At 42.1% G+C, this 22,984-nt stretch overlaps 1 protein-coding gene across 1 annotated transcript; it reads right to left on the reverse strand.

The window, feature by feature from the left end:
- Positions 1–2,519: 2,519 nt before the first annotated feature.
- LOC131256718 (plasma membrane ATPase 4) lies at positions 2,520–12,804 on the reverse strand. The gene is made up of 16 exons (XM_058257728.1): positions 12,567–12,804; positions 7,875–7,994; positions 7,548–7,784; positions 6,704–7,465; positions 6,134–6,256; positions 5,928–6,032; positions 5,693–5,837; positions 5,441–5,605; positions 5,092–5,330; positions 4,952–4,984; positions 4,784–4,865; positions 4,545–4,705; positions 4,194–4,367; positions 3,506–3,688; positions 3,195–3,376; positions 2,520–2,891 (listed from the first exon to the last, which is right to left on the reverse strand). The coding sequence occupies exons 1-16, from the start codon at positions 12,621–12,623 to the stop codon at positions 2,795–2,797; spliced, it is 2,865 nt and encodes a 954-aa protein (XP_058113711.1). The 5' UTR covers positions 12,624–12,804; the 3' UTR covers positions 2,520–2,794.
- Between the last annotated feature and the right edge of the window lie 10,180 nt (positions 12,805–22,984).

Genomic DNA, 22,984 nt, shown 5'->3' on the forward strand with positions numbered 1-22,984 from the left:
GAGCTGAGGCCAGCTAGACTCGATTTGACTCAATGTACACCCCTAGATATGGTACACCGAAAATCAATTTTCAAACCTTAGACAACCTTACAATTTATTTTTACAAAATGATTCAATAAAGATTTGCACAAGTTAACATGCTAAGAAAGACCTCTTATACCGTTTTATTTTTTTTTGAAAATTTACTTGGACAGATGATTTATTACCTGTTGCACGTGCGCATATTTTTTTTTGTGTGTGTGTGTGTGTGTGCTTGTTGTTGGAAGAAGGATCCATTCTTGATCAAACATAGTAATATTAGAATTATTATTATTATTATTATTATTATTTTAAGAAGATACAAACCACAATACAAAGCTTTACATGATTCATTTTCAATACGTCTATGGATTCACACTAATCGACTATGTTCGAAGGTAAAAAATGAAGTGACTTTCAATACAATGATAGCAATCTCTCTCTCACAATAGAATATATATTACTCCAAACAAACTAAAGTTTATATAAATTTTCATGTGAAATTGGGTTTATATAAAATTTCATGTGAAATTATGAAATTGTCAACCAAGTCGGGGGTTATGCGCCCAAACCCCCAAGCAAATGAGCACTATCCCCCTACAACTCCCAACGAAGCTCGAACCGTGAAAGTGATAGATGGATGAACAGTACATCTTTGATGATTAGGCTTCACAAATCTTAACATATGTATCTACATACACCACAACTTCGAGGAGCCATTTTCATGCAAGAATGAAAATAAATTTCTCACCACCAATCTCTCAGAGGATTCTATGTCTTCAATGCATGACATGTTGGAGGAATTACTAATGTGGAGAGAAGAAGAGAAGATGCTAGAAGAGGAGAAGAAGCACATGAAATATGAGAGAGAGAGAGAGAGAGAGAGAGAGAGAGAGAGAGAGAGAGGAGTTTCATTTGTAGATTCAATTTGTAAAAGGCCAATATAAGAGAGCAATGCTCAATCAAAATATAAACCTTTTACTAGTCAAAAATGAGTATTGAATGATTCATTTATTTTTTTAATCCTTCAGCTTTTACATAGAACTAACCATTAAAGCTTTATTTACATCACACAGGTTCTCAAGAGTGCATGCCTTTGATTAGTTACCTTAAAACCACATGATCTGACATTAAAACCACACAGACTAAAACAAATAACCTCTAGTCATCTATAAAATCAAATTTTACATATTGAAATCACGCACTAATAGAGTTCCTAAACAAACACCCAATAACATAATTATACTTAGGAAATATAATGACATTTATTCTCAATATAATTTTCCAAATGAGGAATGACTTCATCATGTTCTTGAATTTCCAACCACTTTCCATAGCCAAGTAACATACATTAGGGCCCACCACATCTTGCACATGTTGCCCTCTTGTAACAAAGGTGTACCCCACCATATGAGCTGGCATCAATTGTAGTGCTTGCATGTTATTATTTCTCTCATATATTTTTTAACAAAAAAAAAAAGAAGGCAATGTTGAATGATACAATTTGAGGACATTTTTGGGTAGCAAGTAAAATCAATAACAAATAATCCTCAACGACGAGGTAACATCCCTCAATTACATTGGTCTTGCTTTTTGACCTGCATACATGATGTTTTGTACATCCTGTGTAGGCACCCATAATAGAGTAGGTGGAAGATGTGAAGAGCTTATAATGGTTAGTGACAGATTTTGCATTATAAAGCATGTGTATTGATTTATGTGTTGCACATGTAAGGGCCCTGAAGATTGGTGGTGGTTCATGACATGATAGTCACACATGTAAAACCTTTGACATATGTAATATAAAGAACACAATCTTCTTATATATTAGTCTAAAGCCCTTATCTCTGATATATAAGAGGCACTGCAGTGCTCCTATTTGTAATGGTTCACTTGAATTGTCCAATGTATTGATCTGAACCATCCATTAAGTCCACAACACATTTCATGCACTGCCAAGCAAAATTTGCACTGATTAGATGATCCAATCCATCCTTAACTTGGTCTTACTTTATATAGCCAACATTTTCTCGAGTCATGGATGAGATGGTTATGATTGCCCAACAGAAGTGATTCCTTTGAATCATAAGCAATCCATGATGGGCCCTAACAAATGGATAGACCAATTTGTTCATTTGAATCGATGTGATGTTTTCTTGGTAACCCTAGAAATATGACTTGGACCTAATGAGTCTAGATCATTGGACTGCACTATTTAAGTGTCCAAATGCAACTAAGGAGTACTGTAACTTATAGTGGTCTGAGACCACTAGAGCATTTCTCATTACATAATGAGATAAGGTCAATAGTAATTATGAATTAGAGATCAAGAACACTAATATATAATTAGAGCTAACTAAAAAGAGGTGAACTCATTTTCAGGCGTCTACCAAACAGGGCCTAATAGTCTCTAGCCTTTGAGGGTTAAACTATCCTCGTGTGTGTGTGTGTGTGTGTGTGTGTGAGAGAGAGAGAGAGAGAGAGAGAGAGAGAGGGAGAGAGAAGGGGCAAAAACGAGTGCCATTGATGTTATTGTGCTCCTACTACACAAGCGAAAAAGAAAATAAGACAAAGCCCATTCAAACGCTGCTCCTGCCAGAAAATGAAGCCAGAAACAGATCAGAATTACAAGGGCATAGCATTCACTAGAAAACCATTCTACTCTAGTTAGAGCTTTTGCTTCCTCTTCTCCTCCTCTTCTTCTTCTTCTTTGAGCTTTTTTTCTCCCCACACTTCACTTTCTTGCCTTGTTTCTCATAATATGTATTTATTTTTATTACACTGTATAATGCTGCTGGATGGTATCGATGTCGAGCCCCTTCAGCTTCACCACCGACTCCACATGCCCCTTGAGTGTGTGCAGCTCACGAAGCCTGTAACAAGAACAACAACAACCGGCTCGTCAATAACCCTCACAAGAAGTTTACATCCCCACTTTATCTTACAAACAAAGCTAAGTGGCTACATCAGACCCCATTCTGTCCATGTGGCATATCACATGGGCGAGATCCGAGACTGTTATCCAATGGACCGTATCAGCCTTCTTTTGCTGAGTAGGACCATCTGATGAATAGCACAGATCTCACACTGGCTACATTGGCTGGTATGAGCCATGCAATGCAAGTAGAGACACATGAAATTTCAATGATTTTTATGATGGAGGAGGTGGTTCATACCTAGCGACCTCGGCCCGCCTCTTGGCCTGCTCGGCGATCTCGGACAGCTCCCTGTAGCTGCTCTTTTCATTGAAGATGTTGGAGGCTTCGGGGGGTTGAAGCCCATGCAGGGTCCTCTGTGCTAGAGCCCACTGAGCTTCCCTTTCTTCCCTGCCATAATCCTTCTTGCTAGTGAAGGCAGTCTATATGACAACGACGACGATGACGACGACAACAACAACAACATTAGCAACATCAGCGCATACAAAGGATCCAACGATTAAACTTGGGGTGTACTTCAAAAGAAGAATATCAAAATCATGTTAACATACCTTATTCTCTATCAGAGTATCCCAAGCCTTTCCACTTAGTGCGTAGCGGATGGCGAACTTGATAAAGTCGAGCGGGACATAGAATACCAAGCTGTAAAGCCAGATGACTCCAGCCCAGCCCCAACCCACTCCTTTGATCCTAGCAAAACCCCAGTTGGCATAGACAGCTAAGACAGTAGCCACCTGGCAAAAACGGGAGTGGTTACTGGCAAGTGCGGTGACAACAACGTGGTGGTTGGAAAAGAATTTCTTTTAAATGAGAAATGAACAACTAAAAGAGAGTTCTCAATGGGTGGTGAGAAGTGGACCTCAATTGATCCTACAATGATGCTTCCTAAAATGCAAGTGAAAGCAGGATCTGCTTTCAATCACCATCAGATCTAGATGGATGTGGAACACCCATACCAGTAGTAGGGAATTGCTACAGATAAATATTATTACCATCCAAATAAGAAGAGGTGGAGATAGGAAGTGGGCTCGCTTCATCGTGCCAAATGCTAAGAAGTGAAGACATGGGATCAAGGCTCAAGGGAGGAGCACATCCCATTAACATCCGTTCAAGATCAAATAATGGTATAGTTCACCCATATTGAACTTTCAGTGGCATATTCTGCCAGGTTTATTTCATGTTCTAAAGAATAAATAGGCAATTTGAAGTCTAGATTAGAAATTACGTAGAGAGCCTTACCAGCTGAGCAGCTATGAAGGCGGTGACCAAGAGAAGCCCAGGACGTTCTGCATAAGACCAGCTGCGAGATCGAGTGACAAATATGAGAGCCTGGCTTACAATACTCACTTGCAGGTATAAGGCAGCCATCTTTTCTTTGGGTCTGTCCTTCAGTGATCTAACTCCAAATTTATCCTGCATCAGAAGAAAAAGAAAGTAGTTTCTGTAAGAAACCAACCTAAACAAGCTTGAGAAGAAGAATAAATAGAGGGGGAAAAGAAAGCATGGAACCCCTAATATTAAGAAGTATGCCTGAAAGATTATTATTCAGCATGCATGAAATGAAACCTAAATTGATGTCAAACACATTACCGAGAAGAAATCAGTATCATTCATAACCCAGAAGAAGACCACTGTCATCAATCCCAAGTAACCTCCCAGAACCACACCCGTCGCGAAGATTTCCTTCAGCTTCCAACTGTCTGGCATAGGAGATGGCTTCACTCGATCTTTTGAGATTGTCATGATCGTTCCTGCAGGAAGGAAAAAAAAACTCAGTCGTGTTTACATTTTAAACAACTCAATTCATGGTTCTTTGACATACAACTCACCATCATTGAGAATGGCGATGATCAAAACCATGAAGGGAGAGAAATCGAACTTCCAAATGAGAGCAATAAGCATAAAACCAAGCTACGAGATTGAACAGAAAACAGTGAGTCAATGCATTCATCAGGACAAACAAAATAAGACATGATGTGGCTGTTATCTCTACTAACCACAATACGGATGGTGATAGAGACTGCATATATCTGAAAATCAAAATAACCAAAATGAGCAAAGGTCAATTGCTATTTACATAGAAAAGAAAGTGTGAGGAGTGCTCAAAAGAACAATGGCATAGATATATAGAACTCACTGTGTAGTTCTTCATCCTCTGGAAAATGGCTCTGCTGGTGAGAACAGCACTGATGATGACACTGAGTCCAGGTTCTGTGAGGACAATGTCGGAAGCACCTCTAGCAGCATCAGTGGCATCAGCAACAGCAATACCAATATCGGCCTTCTTTAAGGCAGGAGCATCATTCACTCCATCTCCTGTCATTCCACAGATGTGCTTCCTCTCCTGTAGCTTCTTCACAATTTCATATTTATGCTCTTTTTCACACAAAAACAAACATGAATCAGGATAAGTAGTTTAACAATAATGGAAGCTGAGCAAGGTACTGTAATTTCAAGTGATCAGGAATGTTCAATTCAAAACCTACCTGGAAATACTCCGGCAAACCCATCGGCCTTCTCAATCAATTCATCAATAGGAAGGGAGGCGATGGATGCATCCTTGTCTTGGCCAAGCAAGGAAGATGAGGGATACATGTTTGTTCCCATTCCAAGCCTCCGGCCTGTTTCCTTAGCAATGGCTAGCTGATCCCCTGAAGTATGAAGAAACGCACGCGAGGACATTAGTAAATGGGGATGGAAATCGTAAATCAAGGACAGAAGGAGAAAACTAGAATTACCAGTAATCATCTTCACGTTCACACCAAGATTGAGAGCCTGACGGATAGTTTCTGCACTGTCATGCCTAGGTGGATCAAAGAGAGGCAACAGACCCACAAATTGCCATGGTGCTCCTGGGCTCTCCTTTGTTTTCTCAGGCACTTCCTGTTAAATGCAGTAATAAAAATCATGAGATTGACTACCATTCGATCATACAAACAGAAAGAAAATATTCATTGTGTCATCATCACGGACCTGTCGTCCAACAGCTAGTGAGCGAAGCCCACGTTCGGCAAACTTGTCGATCACAGAATGAACCTTGTTCCTAACATCTTCCTTGCAGTTGCAAAGGTTTAATATCTGTTTCCAAATACCAATCAAGTTTTGAGTGTTTAAAATACTAGTCTGGATTAATGTTTCTTTGATCACTAGCAAAAGACAGAAAAGGAAGAAAAACATACCTGCTCAGGGGCACCTTTGGAAGCACGATGCCAGCGCCCATCTCCATCAACATAGGTGAGAGCAGTTCTCTTGTCGACCGGGTTGAAGGGAAGAAAATGCACCTCCCTAATTCCAGCTCTTGCCTGTAGAGAGAGACAAGATAGATCAGCATAAGCAAAGAAAAATTTAGGATTTTTATAATAGTTGGTACGGAAGAGTGTGCTGCTGTTGAGCTGGGACAGCTGATTTGAGATGGATGTAGCTCAAAACATTGGTAAGAGACGTATTTTTTTGTGTGGATAGACTTGTAGAGTGATAGTTTAGGAAACTCTTTCCACAACATTCCGACTTCCCAAATCTGGCAAAATGGCCCTCTAATCTGGCCGGTTTGGATTTATATTAGATGTGGGAGAATAAACATAGCTAATCGTTAGGGCTCCCAAAAATTGTGATTGGACCTAATGGCCACACTGGCCAACAGTTAATTCATGAGCAATGTATTTACAGGCTTGTTTGAAGATTAGATCTCAGCTTCCAAGAAAGAAAGAAAGAAGTCATGAGTAACTAGACATAAGAATCAGCCGATATACCTCCTTTGGATCTGCGAGCATTCCAACGATGGCAGTATCAATTGCATCCTGATTTTCAATCCTGGATGCTCTTGCTGCAAGCAGAAGGACGTGCTCTTTGTCTACACCTTTTGCAAACACCTCAACGAGGTTTCTGTCAACACTCAGCTTGTTGAGGGTTAGAGTCCCAGTTTTATCACTGCAGAGGACATCCATGCCAGCCATCTCCTCAATTGCAGTCATTCTCTTGGTGATGGCCCCCTGCTCAGAGAGCCGGTGGGATCCAATAGCCATGGTGACAGACAAGACAGTAGGCATTGCAATTGGTATTCCTCCAATCAAGAGTACCAAAAGATTGTCAATCCCATCCCTATACCTGCGGTGCTGGATCGGGTACATGACAATGATCTCAACCACCATCCCAATCGCAATCGAGCAAATGCAGAAGTTACCGATTGCTGTAAGAACCTTCTGGAAATGTCCCACTTGGTTGGTGCTATCCACCAGATGAGCAGCCTTTCCAAAGAAAGTGTGAACGCCAGTCGCGATGACAACAGCTTCAATCTCACCCTGCTTGCAAGTCGAACCCGAAAACACCTCATCTCCAGGGTTCTTGGTGACGGGGAGTGATTCTCCGGTCAATGCAGATTGGTCAATCTTTAACGGATCGCCTTCGAGGAGACGAGCATCAGCAGGGACAATGTCACCCAATTTGATGCTTATTATATCCCCCGGAACTAGAATCGCAGCATCTTGTTCGGTCCATCGACCATCTCTAAGAACCTGCATACATCACAATAGCTGATTCTTAATGGCAATCAAATGAAATGGGTAATAACCTAATTTCAAATTTCTTCATTTGTACCTTTGTTTTCGGTGCGAGACCCGCCATGAGAGCAGCCGCAGCATTACCGGCATTGTTTTCTTCAATGAAACTGATGGTTGAGTTGATGACCAGCAACACAATAATTCCGACAAAGTCCTGCCAATCTGGTGGTTTCCCAGATCCGTTTGCTAAGACAATAGCCATCAGAGCAGCCATTTCCATGACCCATGACAGGGGGTTCCACATAAATCCCAGAAACTTTAGGACTTTGCTTTCCTGTTTTCAAGAGGCATTCATCGTTAGAAAAGGATATGAGACAAACAGACCAAAGAAGGAGAGGAAGATCAGAGTTGCAAAATAACCAACTTTTTTCTCTTCGAGCTTGTTGGGTCCAAAGATCTGGATCCGATTTGCTCCTTCCTCCGATGTCAGACCTTCTTGAGTACATTTCAGCTGCTCGAACACTTCCTCGATTGGAATCCGTTCCTGGAATACCACCAAAGCCAGTCTCACTACCAAACCCGTAAAAAACAGGTAAATCCGCCTAATACGGAAGAGAAACCACAGTATAGTTGCCCCAAGCGGGTAACAGATTCGGGTCGGAGGCGGGGAGTCCGTTTTAAAGTACAGGGACCGTTAACAGGAAAAGTACAATACTGATCCACATTCGGCAGGAAAAAATAAAAATAAAAGACCAATGGTCTGGATAACCGAACCATAGGACCCACCACTCAAGAATAGAACATGCTTCCCGTGAGGCCGGTTGCTCCCGAAGCCCTTCTAAAATAAAGCTTTTCTAGAAGTTGTTCACCCGAGTGCCGCGCACAATATACCTGCACGGCCATGTGTGCCCGTGTGCACGCCTTCTAGGGTATCTCATTCACCTGGCTGTTCTTATCAATAGGCACCTGCTTACATGCTACAGCTTGTGATGGGCCCACAGTGTTATGTGTATGCCATCCAACCCATGTATTAAGTGAGTCCCACAATGATTCTGGTTCCTCGAAATCAGGGCTATCCAATCATTAAGTGGACCACGTCATGGAAAACAATTGAATACAAACTAAAAACCTCCAAATTGATGTGGTGGCCCACATGAAGCCGGGATCAACCTGGTTTTGAATCCGTCCAAATTTCGAGGTGGAGCGACCATCTGGGTCAAGTTAGCTGCCGTGGGCCCAGCCGCAATCCTTGTAATGTGCTTTTTCTACTACAAGCCATTTACGTCAACAGCCTAATAGTAATCTACAGTAGGACTATTGGTAGGGTTAAACTGGGCCAAGAAGATGTATTTCCTTCCCCATCCAGTCGATGAGCCCAGTACCTAAGCCCCGGCCCACTGTCAGGCACAGCGAAGCTGATCAGATGGAAAATGGGGCTTGAGCCAGCCGGCCAAATGCTCAGTCAAGCCAGGTTCAATGAGTTGGTCCAGAACAGACACACTAATACAACTTAAGGACCAGCGCAGTTAGCTATGCGGCCCAAACGCCAGGTCCACAGCCAAAATACGGGCCTGAGATCCAGATCAAATCTGGCCCAATGCAGACCTAGTTGAAGGTGGACTATGGCACTAGCATGCCCACACTAACACTTGCATGTCAAAGCTCCACGGGGCCCAACATGATGTCCATGTGACATCTCCTCTTGCATCAGTTTGGCCATCTTATGTTAGGATGTGAGACCAAAATTAAGCAGATCCAAATTCAGTATGAATGAAAAATGCCCACCATTAAAACTTTCTTGGGGCCTACCGTGATTTAATATGCCATTTAACCATCCAATCCGTTCTTCCAGCAGAGGTGAAGAGAAAACACATATATCAGCCTGATCCAAAACTTCTATGAGCCGAGAGAGTTTCAATGGTGGTGTTCAATCCCCACTACTTCTAGTGTGGCCGACTTCAGTATTGATCTGCCTCATTTTTGTGCTCACACCTAACAAGAGTTGTCAAAATTGATGGACTGAGCAGTGGTGCCCACATAGCTTACCGGTTAAAGTGTTCACTTTAACAGGATTACAGGAAACTCGTGAGGGCTTACCAAATTCCCCAATTTTCACCGTGAACTTCCTATGACAGCCGTTGACCATTGAAGAGAGCCGTGCAACAAATGCTGTGCGGCCAATCTTGATTACTATGTGACATCCAGTCCGTCCACCAGTTGTCTGGCTCATGCTAGGCGAGTGAGCCCAAAAATCAGTCAGATCGAAAACACAACTGGACCACACCACTGGAAATTGTGGGGATGGAACCGCCCACCATTCAAACTTCACCGGGGGCACCTCAGTTTTGGATCATGCTCATATTTGTATTTACAGTTAATCTTAGTTGGACTCAGATCATGAACGGATTGGATAGATTACAACATAACGGTGGGCCCCAGATGATTTCAATGGTGGCTATCCCATGGCCACTTTTTTCCTGTGGTGTGGAGTGGCCCACTTCAGTCTTGGCCCTGCCTGCCTTTTGGGCTTAGGTCCAAATAAGAGCTGGCACAAGTGATGGATTGAGTTGATGCCACACCGACATCTAGGTGGCCCCGAGAGCTTCATGGTGCTCGCGCTCGCAACAACGAAGGTCGCTAGTCGCTTCCGCCATCTTTTATTGAAAACAACTGACGGAAGGTACGGCCAGACCGTCCCACATGCAACAAACGCAGCTACATGTGATGGGCCCGTTTGTCGCACCAAACAAGTAGTGTCTATTTTACCATTTCAAAGCTCCAATTGGAATGAAGAGTCGGTGCAGGTCAGGTGACATGTTATAAAATGAACTGGCCCTACAAACCATCAATTGTGCTTGTGCACTGAAGCTAGTTGATAACGGTCAAATACGTTGGGCCGCTCCAAAAGCCGAATGCCCGGATCTCAACTTGTAAGGGAGCGAACGCGAATTGCAGGAAAGCTATGTGGGGTCCATTGGGATGTCTGTGAGAAATCTACTCCCCTCTCATATTAATTAGGCCTCACCACAGGAAAAGGTGGGGACAGAAACGCCCAGAAACCTTTCAGGGGCCACAGTGATGTTTACATGCCATGCAAACCTTTTTAACGCTATTCCCACCGAGATGAATAAATATCAGCCTAATCCAAAACTAAGTCACTCCACAAAGGTTTTAACGGTACGAGTTTCCATCCCTATTGTTTCCAGTGGTGTGGCCCACTCGAGTTATGGATATGCCTCGTCTTTTGCCTCATGTCCTAGTATGGAGAAACTAATCAACGGGTTGGATTTCTCTCGTACACAGCGATGGCCCCCACATAACTTCCGCCAACAGGAACTTCCGCTTGACGGGGGCACAGGCATTCCGCGTCCCAACGGTGATGGAGTACATTTTCCAAAATCTCAGCCCAAGGGCACGGGATCCGGTCCCGTTTTATCCCGCGAGATGCTCCCGAGAAATTGCTGAGGAAAGTGCCGCGGATGGTCTGTCCAGCACGGGAGGCCGCATCTTAAATGACTCGTGTCCTTCAAAACGCGGGACCATTTCCCAAAATTTCACCCGAAGTGCACCGGATTTTATACCAATTTTCCTGTCTCGTGGCCGAGAAACTGACGAGAAACAAGTACCACGGAAGGGGTACCACCGCTAACTAAAAGAGAGAAGTATCAAGTCTAACCAGTTGGGAACGTAATTCAAGGTCCAAACAGCAATAGTTTCCAACCTAGCATGTGCATGTCACATTCAACTTTTCCAATAGCCTGGCCCACCACAAGGATCGCCTTGTGCTAAAACCATGCCTATCCATCGTCAGGTGGGCCATACCATAAAAAAATATGTGTTTCCATTGATAGAAAACAAAATACAAGGTACGCTCTATTAGATCAACGGATATGGCTGATTATTGCCAAAGGTGATCTGCATGATGTGATAAACCTATTGGACGGGTTGGATTTCTCAGGCACAAGAAAGGTTGGACGCTATCTAATAGGTGGACGGTAACTTACGGTCCAAACGATCGGATTTGAGTCCTTCTCCCTATAAACCAAAACGTGCTGATTTAGCAAAGAGACTTAAATCTCGTAATATACAATTTTCAACGACCGAAAAATTAGGAGGAGAAATCTCGGTGAGAATCTCTCTCCCTATTTTAAACGACCGAAATCTCGGTGAGAATCACTCTCCCTGAAAATCCGTTGGGTAAAGAGCCCTCTTCTCTCTACCTAAAAAATCTACGTAGGGATAAAGATAAAAGAAAGCCTGAAATAAAGAAATCTCCCCTATTTCAAGAGGAAGAAAAAGGAGAAGAAAATCTCTGATAATGTATCAAATAAACCAGAATCAACACATAAAATCAGTAACAGAGACGAATATCTCTGGTTCTGTTACCGCCAAGGAGAAGGAACTGGATTCTAATGCCATTAAAGCAAAAAGATCGCTGGCAATATCATTATTAAGAATATAAAAGATAAAAATAAGGAATTTCTTTTCATTTTTTTTTTTTTCAAAAGATCTTCTCTCGCTTCGTGTCTCCGTAGAGATTATCGAAATCCTGTTTTATAACACAAAATGAAGAAATTCGAACATACACAGAAAGAGAGAGTAGATCGATCTGCCATTACAGATTGTTTCCAATATCATCAAGAAAAATCAGATGAAATAGGAGTAGTTTTCGCATTAAAATAAAAAAACAAACTGAAAATCAACCAAAACGAAAGGAATCTAGGGATTTTTCACACTTGGGATCATTAAAATGCAAAAGAAATCCCAAATATAACTATTATCATTTCCAGATCTGATTTTTCAACTTGAGATAACTAAAACCAGCAACATAAGTCCGAGAAGTTAAAGAAAATACCACTCGAAAGCTGCAATTTCTTCTCGGATCAGATCTAAAACCATTAAGGTAAAAAAAGAAAAATGAAATCGAACCACAAAAACAAGACAGCAGAGCACCATTTCATGCATCAAATCGCTAAAAGATCATTCCAACGCCAGAACAGAACAATCAACCAAAAAAACTCAGATTCGATCAAAAACCAGCAAAACAACCAAAAACCATAAAGATAAACGTCGAAATAATCAACAAGAAGATATAAAGATCGTTTCGATCGCTTACCAGATCAACTGCCTCGTTTTTAATCTGCTCGAGGCTGATCGCCTTGTCACCTCCCATCTCCGCCACAGAAAGAAGAAAGAACTCGCAAGAGCAAGAAATGAAGAACAGAAACCCTAAAAAGAAACCCTAGAAAATCCTAAAAAAGCCCTAGCAGAGAAGCAGAAGAAGAAGCACCCATTGCTCTTTCTCTCACAAAGATGGAACGCAGAGAACCAAATGACTGCTTGGCTGTCTCTCTCCGCTCTGCTTCTCTCTTCTCTATTTATATACCCAGCGCTGTGGGACCCACCCTTCCCCTGCAGCAAAGACCTTTCGCGGGCTTTTACCGGTGACGTGTAGGTCGCTCTCTCTCTCGAGAGGCGAACCTTCCCTGCTCCGCGCCGTTCCAAATACGATCTCCCGGTGGACCCCACCCGCCGGAGCTTGTAATCCTACGTGGCAAGCGACGATTGGTTAATTTACAAGAAATCTCAAAGATATTTTAAATTTATACTCTGGTGGAGTACGATGGATGATACTCAGGCACTTGGACATTGCACAAGAGGCATTCAAGGACTTAAGTAAACTGTCCACGTTATAAATCTCAGCTTATGTTTATCACGAACAACAATCACACTTATCTGACCATGGGATTGGTCGACAGACGGTCAAAATGGAAAAAAAAATAAAATCCAATGGCCCGATTTGAATATACACGTGTCCACGAATGAAACAGTGGTCCAAATTTGGTCGTTTAACTTGGGTGGATGTAGCCACGCTTACCATTTCTGAGGGCCTGCACATCAAGCGGCTCACGCTGCCCGAGTATCATGTAACTTCCCCTTCATTTCTTATTACGAGGGAAACGTTGATACTCTGGCGGAGAACGATTATATATACGCTCGTGCATGGAGCTAATGTGCACGTGAGAGATATACATACATTAATCAAAACCGTTCAAAGTCTTTCCCTCATAGTATTAAGGACACCAGATCGAAATAGATTTAGTTGAATCTAGACCATTTAAATTTTTATCTAAGCAAACCACTGTTTGGACACATATCAGAGATTCCAGACCATCCGTTCCGTGTGCTTTTATAAGTCCAACGTCATGATAGTCACGATTTGAACGGTTCGATTAATGTATGACTTGGTTTCGAATGGTAGGTGCACGTGTATGAATTTACAAACTCCGGCGGGGCACCAAATATCTACTCTTCCATATTATTGCTAGTTTTTAACTGGGGATTGACTTGAGTAGGTGGGGCCCACTCAAAAGAAAGTCATCGCCCCCTCGACGGGTTTAAACAACGGATTCTTTCCGCCAATAATACAGTAAGCGGCGTAAGCGCCGTTGGCCATGTGGGGGCACTAGCTGACCGGCTCCCGGCCGTCCGATTCTCCAAAAGGTGTTACGTGGTATGGAAAGCTTCTTTTTTTTTTTACACACGCACCCGCCACACACCCACGGGGTATGGAAAGCTAATCGCGCGAGTAGAATTGGATTCCCACCGGCAGCTACAAGTGCCAACACATCACACGTGCCAGAGACCCGAGTCGTTGATCATGAGGTCATCGACGTGTATGTGATACGCCCAATAGACCGGGTTGTTGGTGCATACGCCAGTTCTCCGCATGCAATATACATGTGCACGTTATCAGCAGACGTTGATTTTTGGGATATGGGCGCAGGCCCACTTGATGAACGGTCCTGAATATGCAACTTGCCTGGATGTAGGCAACTAAGCATGTGTGTCGCCTATGCCATAATTAGTGGCACTCTTACGCTTAGCAAAATAAAGTAATCACAATCACACAATTAAATTCAACGGTGGATGCATTGTTATGAAGAAAAACTATAGCATAAAACGATAATATACTATCAATAAAAAAATTATAAGAGTTAAATCTTACCAATTCAAAGTATATGAATAAAAACTGTAGCTTTTTCTCTCTCCAAAACTTCCTCAAAATTTTTATCATATCTAGCGATAACCCTAATCCAAATTACACCCATGTACACAAGTTAAAAACGAAAATAAAAACAATTCATATAAAACTGGACAAACTGTGCAATCCGTCAACCAGTTAAAGCATCAATTGATCGAGTCGACTTGTTGAAAACTCAAAAAACTTTCAAGAGAGTTTTGCCAAAAAATCGAATATTTTCGATATCCTTCGACTTATCAATCCAAACTATTGATTGATCAATGGCCCATGTCTTAGCATATATTTGAGACATCTTATTTTCAACAATCTTTACCATGACTATAATCTTCAAGCTACAACACGACATGTTTAATCCTCCATCTTTACTTCGTATCCATCCTAGTTATACAATCATCGCTCATCATGCACACTTCATCTCTACTTTATTTTTTTCGGTATCAAGATGTAGTCTTGCGTACTTCGAATATATCAAAGTAGCCATTTTACTACCTCCCAGTGTTGCTTGTCGGAGTTAGACATGTATCTGTTAACAACACCCACCACGTGTGAAAGATTTGGTATTGTACATACCATGACATACATCAAGCTGTCGACCGTACTTAAATAAAGCACACGAGACATAACTTGTTTTTCTTCATTCATTTAAGAAAACTGCTAAGAAGAAAGCTGAAAATGAGTCACATAGGGAACACTGGCCGGCTTTACCTTCTCCTTTCCATACTTCACCAATACCTTCTCAATGTATTCAACTTGAGATAACCATAGCCTGCTCCTATTTATATCTCTATGTATGTCAATGCCAATAACCCTCTTTGTAACTCTCAGATCTTTCATATCAAATGTCTCTCAAAGCTGAGTTTTAAGTATGTTGATCTTTCAATCTCAGACATGCCATGAATGGTAATACGCATGTTATCAACATAAAGTACTAGGATAATTAACTTCCCATCACTCAGTGTTTTGAAATAAATGTAATGATCATATTCACTAATAAACCTCTTACTCATCATAAAAGAATCAAATTTCTTATACAATTGCCTAAGCGACTACTTCAGGATATACGAAGACTTCTTCAACCTGCAAACATTTTTCTTTGCCCCTTATAATTTGAATCATTTTTATTGCTTCATATAAATCTGTCCTTCAAATTTCTCATGTAGGAAAGCAGTCTTTATATTCATCTGTTCCATTACGAGATTGTATCAGGCAACTTGTGCCAATACAAATATGATAAATGCTTGCTTCACTACAAGCGCAAAGATCTCAGTGAAGTCGACACATCTCTGAACATATTCATTCACTACCAACCTTACCTTATGACTATCATGTTTCTTCTTAAAGATTCACTTACTCTCCATCACTCTACGGCCAACGGAAAGTTCCACTAGCTCTCACGTCTCATTCTTGTACAAGAGTCCATCTTGTCATGCATCGCTACCTTTCACTTTTCGGCATCTACATCGTTAATGACCTCGTGAAAGCCAGACGAATCCCTCTCATCCGTAATGAGAGCAAATACAACATTCAAATCATCCCTGCATCTCTCTGATAACATATGATCCCTTGGTGAATTCCTTCTCATAGGTGACTACTCCATCTATTATCGTACATTTATTCGTGTATTGGTATCAACCTGTGTCTCATCTCTGTCTATCTAAATATCAACAACTGACTTTTCCACTTTAGGGTCTGTTTGGGCGGTGGGATTAGAAGGGATTAGGTGGGATGGGATTCAAAAAACATAATTGTTACCCATGGCACGGATTGTCCCCTAATACCATGGGAGAAAATTAATACCATGCTTTGTTGATAATACAGTGGTATATTGAATGAATATACCCACCATCATTTAAAATTATTGAGAATAACACACGTGTTATATCTAAACCGTTCATTTATTTTGTAACCTCATTTTATGGCATGGGCCTAAAAATGAGGTAGATCCAAAATTTATGTGGCCCCAAAGAAGTTTTCAACGGTAAGTATTCAATCTCTGTTGCTTTCTATGGTGGGGTCCACTTGAGCTTTAGATTTACCTGATTTTTTGGCCCACGCTTTAAAATAATCTCAATAAATGGGTGGACGGTTTGGATATAGCTCACACATCATGGTGGGACCTACACAACTTGCTAAACATTGCGTGAAATTGGCACGAGACCCAATGCAATTCCATTTAATGTAATACCAAGCTTTCCCATTCTTCCCAAACATGGAGTGGAATTGGCACATGACCAGATGAATCCCATCCCACCTAATCCCTTCTAATCCCATCGCCCAAACAGACCCTTATTGTAATCGTCCTTATAGAACAAGGACCCCTCGTCGAATTTAATGCACAACTAAGGATAATGTTCCATGTGACCCGATCATATAGCCTGCACGCCTTCACACAATCATTGCAGACGATAAAAGTGTACTTTTTGGTCATGTCATGTGACGACTCCAGTACTTCAGTTTGCCTTCGCCCTTCTACCTAGATTTGGATATCGATATTGAAGATCATATCCCACTCAGAATTTCCCTCCCTTGTAACCAGTGCATTTATAGAAAAACTCATGCCATCGCTTTTCTTTTTCATCATCTTCGACTGAAGATCAACTGAGATAACGGTCTCAACGCTACTAGTCATCTTACTGGCGCATAAAGAGTCTTTGAACGGCCTATACAATTCTGGAAGAGAATTCAATGGAATAAATGCTTAACCTTTATCACTCTTCACCTCATCCACATCTAATAATTTACAAATAAGCTTACTAAAGTTACTAATATGGGTTTCAACGTCAACCCCCTTAGCCATCTTCAGATTGAACAATTATATCTTCAGATACAAATGATTCTCAAGAGACTTTTTCATATAGATGTTTTCTAACTTCACTCATGTATCTGTTATCGTTTTTTTCTCTCATAACATAATAAAAGACCTTTTCCGTTAGACACAACTGGATTGAGATATTGACTTTCTTATCCAACTTGTTCCATTCTTCTCATTTCATAGTTTCTGGTTGCTTTATAAGAAGTGTATCTTCCAATTCATCCTGAAATAAGATGTCATTCATCTTAACTTTCCATAGCTCAAATTTGTTTTTTTTCCTAGATTACTTCTGTACATCAAACTTCTTACTAAATGCCATAGATACGTTGTTTTTAGATTTGATTTGCTTCCCAACGTCAACTCTAATACTACATGTCGGGACTCACGGAAGTACATATGGAAGAATCAAACAAAACAATCACAATCGCACAAGAAAATCCGAGAGAGAACAATTCAAATTTACAATGGTACAAAGTGATAATACACTATGAATAACAAAGTTACAAGAGATAAAAACTTACCGATTCGAAGCCACAAGAGAAAATCCCTAGCCTTTTCTCTCTCCAAAACCTTCTCAAACCCTTTAGTACGTCTACCACCTATCTATGCCCTAATCCCACTTACACTCATATACATAAGTAAAAATGAAAATAGAAACAAGTAGGAGAGATTCTTGGTAAAAAAAATTAAAATTTAGAAAATGAAAATTATCATTTGAGAATTTAGATACTATGAGGGAGTGTGATATTTATACACATGCAATTGGAGATAACACGTGACATACTTATCACTCAAACACCGTTCAAATAATGGGATTTGGTTTAGATGGGTCAGATATCAAACATGCATTTAAACCAATATTCTTGTATGTTGCTTGGTGGACATTTTAAGGTGTAGTTAAAATGAGAAACAATCAATAGCCTTAAATAACACCTAAGTGTCCCCCAAGGCTCTAATCATTTAGTAGGTCTGATTTTGTAGTTATGACAGTGTGTCCCATTGTCTGGATGGTGTGAATTGAGTTATATGAATGCAGATGCGACAATCCAGGCTCTTAATCAGGTGGTCCCGTTGTATATTGCCCCATGGGCTTGAAGGTATTTGCATAGTGATTGAGGTTGTTATGTTGCAGCTGTTACCAAAGTAGGCCCCACCCAAAAATTGTAACAAGGAACTTGGAACGTGGATTGCGTTCGGAGTAACTCAGTACGCAATAACGTACTATGTAAACTCTGTGGAGCCTATCGTGATGCACGTGTCTTATCTACGCCGTTCATCTATTTTAGCAGCTTGTTTTAGGCAAAGAGCTCAAATTCGAAGCATATCCAAGGCTCAAGTGGACCACGCCTAAGGATAGAATAGCCACAATGACGTCCAACGTTCAAACATTACTAGGCCCACAGTGATCTTTCTGTCATCCAACATGTTCAGAGGGCCATGTAGACATGGATGAAGGGAAAACACAAATATCAGCTTGACCCAAAACTTCTATGGCCCCTAAGAAGTCTCCAACGGTAGTTGTTCAATTCCCACTGTTTCATGTGGTGTGGTCCACTTGGGCTTTGGATGCTTGGATTCTGGGCTCATGCCATAAAGTAAGCTCTAAAAAGGGATGGACGGCATGGATAAGAGATATACATCACGGCACGCTATACTGAGTAACTCAGTAGGTAATATGTGTTCTAATCAGACGATCGAAACCATTCAGTCGATTTTAAATGAAACAAAACCAGACATTTCTTAAAATGAAAAATGACCAAGGTACATATTCAACACATGAAATTTCATTCAATGACTGCGAAGATCATCCAAATAAGTAGAATCTATCACTAACTAGTTATCTATCGTGAGTCCCACCTTTTGAACGGTTATGATCACCTACCGGTTCCGCTCGTATGGGCCATAACTCACAAAATTAACTTAATGGATGATCCTACGAGCCTGATTGTGTGGATGTTTAATGGTTGATCAGAACGGAACATAATTACTAGCCCAAAAATAAGGGGGGAAATGTCCATTGTTCTAGCTGTTGGATGGTCCAAGACGTTCAATTTTAGGATAGGCCATGGGGCTACAATTTGGACCGTCTATCTAGCCTTGATTTGGAAGCTCAACGATTGGATTGAATGGATCATCCAACGTCCATTTGAAAATAATAGATGAAAGATCTTCTTCTTTTTTTTCTTTTTTCTTTTTTGACACTTCTCACCTCATACGGTGGAGAGATGGTTGTACCATATCCAGCTGTTTTCTGTTCAATCTGGGTCTGCAAATGGATACACAAAAATAAAATGGTCTAGGAATAAATTTGAATGGTTACTATCAAATGGATACAATCTTACTTTGAAATTGCAGTCCAAGTTCAATTACCACTATAATGGGAGCTAGAAATTATAACTAAGTATTACAAGAGGTGAATAAAACCTTTTTAAATTTTCAACTTAAACTATTCCAAGTCATCAACACAAATCTAAAGTTTCTACAATGAATGGACTAATCGAGATACACAAATATGCTTACGCATATAAATTAAGAGGATAGTATTCTTGTGGCCAATGAAACAAGCATGCAAGCTCCATTTTATCTAAGCAATCATAAAACTCTACTTATAAGCACAAGCATGGACAATTTTTATCTAAATCATTACACACAATATATAGTGCTTCAACTACTTGTCAACTCTACTCCTGGCCGTCGCACTCAAACTTGAGTCTGCAGAATTTTACTATCACATATAGTTTTTAAAACATGTTCACCATAATCTTTTACATCCTACATAAGGATTTATACGTATGCACTTTGTTGGGGACAAAAGATACAGAGTTCGGAGACTCGGACTTAATGCCTAGGGTCGCCAAAGGATGTGTCAGATCCGAGGCATGGTTCACTAAACCGAGACAGAAGTTAAGTCGGTTCGGACGACACATCAGCGATCCGGGCATGCATCGGGCCGATCTTCTTATCAGATCGGTCAGCGCAAGATAAAGCCTCATCCCGAATATCTTGGGATAAGATCCCCGACCCCGAAGCTCACGAGATCGGATGAAGACTGGAGATGGGCACGATCCTATCTCCGTGATACCAGGAGAGGATCCCGCACACGATATCAGGAGAAGAATCCTCGTACGATTAAATACTCCAGCAGCTATAAAAGAGGAACCTCCATCGTCTTGTGAGGTAAGGCAAAAATTCTTTCTAAAAACCCCTCAATACATTTAGACCCAGAATCCAGCCCTGACTTTGGCATCGGAGGGTCCCCTGCTCAAGCCAGGGTCTCCTTTGTCCTCTTTCCGTGCAGGTATACGAAGGTCTAAGAGGACGAACCAGATTTTTGCATCAACAGTTTGGCGCCGTCTGTGGGAACCGTACAAAAAAGCCATCTCATATTTCTATATTGAATTCCATGGTGATGACTAGAAGGACGGTCCCAGAAGAAGATTTGAATGAGATTGCAATTACAGGGCCAGCGGGTCCAGTCGTGGTCCCCGCAGCCCAGAACCCACCTAACAACCGCCAACGAGGAGCGACCAGAACAAGCAACAATCAGCGGGGTCGCAACGATGGGCGGTTGGACCAGGAGGTTCAAGAAATCCAGTCTGATATGAATATGATGAAGCAGATGCTGGAACGAATGTATCAGCAGCAAATGCAGCCACTCCCGCATCCTCAAGGGGAGACAGCGCACGTACCGACTGCGGCGGTTGATCCTCAACCTTCCGCGCCGCAGTCTTTCCGGCCGAGCCAACCCCAAGGCGAATCAGAACCATCTCCAGCGCAGTCGGCCAACGCTTCCCTGCCCCCGACGGATCTTCGACACGAGATAGAGCGAAGAAGGCGCAACCGCCCTTCCATGGAAGGCACGGCAGAGAGCAGTGAACCTTGGAAAGCCGATATTCAAAATTTTAAAAGAGAAGTGCGGGAAGAAATGGCGAAAGAGATGGCGGACATGAAGCATGGCCAGAATATGTATTCGACCAGATCCGAAGCAAAGGCGTCCCCCTTTGTGGACTCGGTAATGAAGGCTCGGTTGCCCGAGAGGTTTCGATTACCTCAAATCACTCCTTTCACCGGCAAGACCGACCCGACGGAGCATATCGAATGCTTCAGAACCTATATGGAGCTCCACGATGCCTCGGATGCAGTAATGTGTCGGGCCTTTTCTCTTACATTGACCGATGTAGCTCGACTGTGGTTCAAACAGTTGAAACCAAAGTCCATCAGCTCATTTGTTGAGCTGAGCGACGCCTTCCTCACCAACTTCATCGGTGGAAAAAAGAAATTGAAGCCCCCTGCACATCTGAACAACATAGTTCAAAAGCAGGGAGAGCTATTGAAAGATTATATCAAGCGTTTCAATTTCGAATCCCTTCGAGTTCGAAAACATTCAGAAGAAACGGCTCTCAATGCGCTCATGCAAGGAGTTAGAGATAAGCCATTCCTGGCATCTCTAGACAAAACTCCGCCCGATACTCTGGCAGAATTTATGGCACGGTCGGATAAGTATGCAAACGCCGAAGAAACGCGACTCTGCGTGAAACCAAAACTTTGGTCAAAGAGTCGGCCAAAAGGAAGCCGACTCGCGGAGGAAGGAAACGCATGGATGATCAAGCGCATGATGAGCGAAGGTCGGGCAACGACCAGATCAAAGATTTTCCACATATACCCCCTGAACAAGACAGGAGCATGTATTGATGGAAATCAAAAGTGAAGGCTTTGTCAACTGGCCCAGTAAGCTCAGGAGTAATCCTAATCGGCGGGACAAGGATAAATACTGCCATTATCACCGTGATCACGGGCATAACACAAGTGATTGCCGTCACCTAAAGGAAGAGATCGAACGACTCATAAAGGACGGCCGACTCAAAGAACATGTGGTTAAAGCTGGGGTAGCTGAGGGACGTCCGACCGAGAGTCAGCCTATGGAAGAAATCCGGACAATTATCGGCGGTCCGCGAGGTGGGGGCGACTCAAACAATGCTCGAAAGAATCATGCGAGAAAACTTAGTCAGCCTAAGTCCGAGCTTATGATTATAGATCGGCCACCAAAGGAGAAGAAAAGGGAAAGATATTGCATTTCGTTCACAGAGGAAGATGCCCGAGGTATCTATCACCCCCACGATGACGCATTGATTGTCACCCTGACTATCGCTAACCGAAAAGTGTTTCGGATACTCGTCGATACGGGGTCATCTGCAGACGTGTTGTTTACTCAGGCGTTCGACAAAATGGGGATCAAACGATCCATGCTACGCCCAGTTCGGACCCCGTTAATCGATTTTTCGGGAGGACAAGTACTGCCCGAAGGGATTGTCTCGTTACCACTCACTGTTGGTAGTGCCCCACATTAGACGACGATGATGGTCGAATTCTTGGTCGTCGATCAACCCTCAGTATACAACGCAATACTCGGCCAACCTTCATTGAGTCTCCTCCAGGCCGTGGTATCCATATACCATCTTTCACTGAAATTCCCGACTGAGTCGGGAGTAGGAATTGTCAAAGGAGACCAGCAAGATGCGAGGCGTTGTTACATGATAGCTGTAAAGGGAACCGCCGACAAAAGTCCGATCAACATATCAAAGATCGAATCATTGGACCCTCGGGGCGAGAGTCATGAACGAGGGCAGCCGGTCGAAGATCTTATCTCAGTCCCCTTGGTCGAAACAGATGGATCCAA

The sequence above is a fragment of the Magnolia sinica genome, chromosome 9, assembly GCF_029962835.1.
Source record: "Magnolia sinica isolate HGM2019 chromosome 9, MsV1, whole genome shotgun sequence".
In the NCBI taxonomy this organism is placed as follows: domain Eukaryota; kingdom Viridiplantae; phylum Streptophyta; class Magnoliopsida; order Magnoliales; family Magnoliaceae; genus Magnolia; species Magnolia sinica.

What these genes read in the sequence shown, in the direction of transcription:
- LOC131256718 (XM_058257728.1), bottom strand. Translation starts at nt 12,623, where the DNA reads ATGGGAGGTGACAAGGCGATCAGCCTCGAGCAGATTAAAAACGAGGCA. An exon ending in AGAGGATGAAGAACTACACA is followed by an intron (nt 4,985 to 5,091) that starts GTGAGTTCTATA and finishes TTTGATTTTCAG; the next exon opens with ATATATGCAGTCTCTATCAC. An exon ending in AGGCGGGCCGAGGTCGCTAG is followed by an intron (nt 2,892 to 3,194) that starts GTATGAACCACC and finishes TTCTTGTTACAG; the next exon opens with GCTTCGTGAGCTGCACACAC.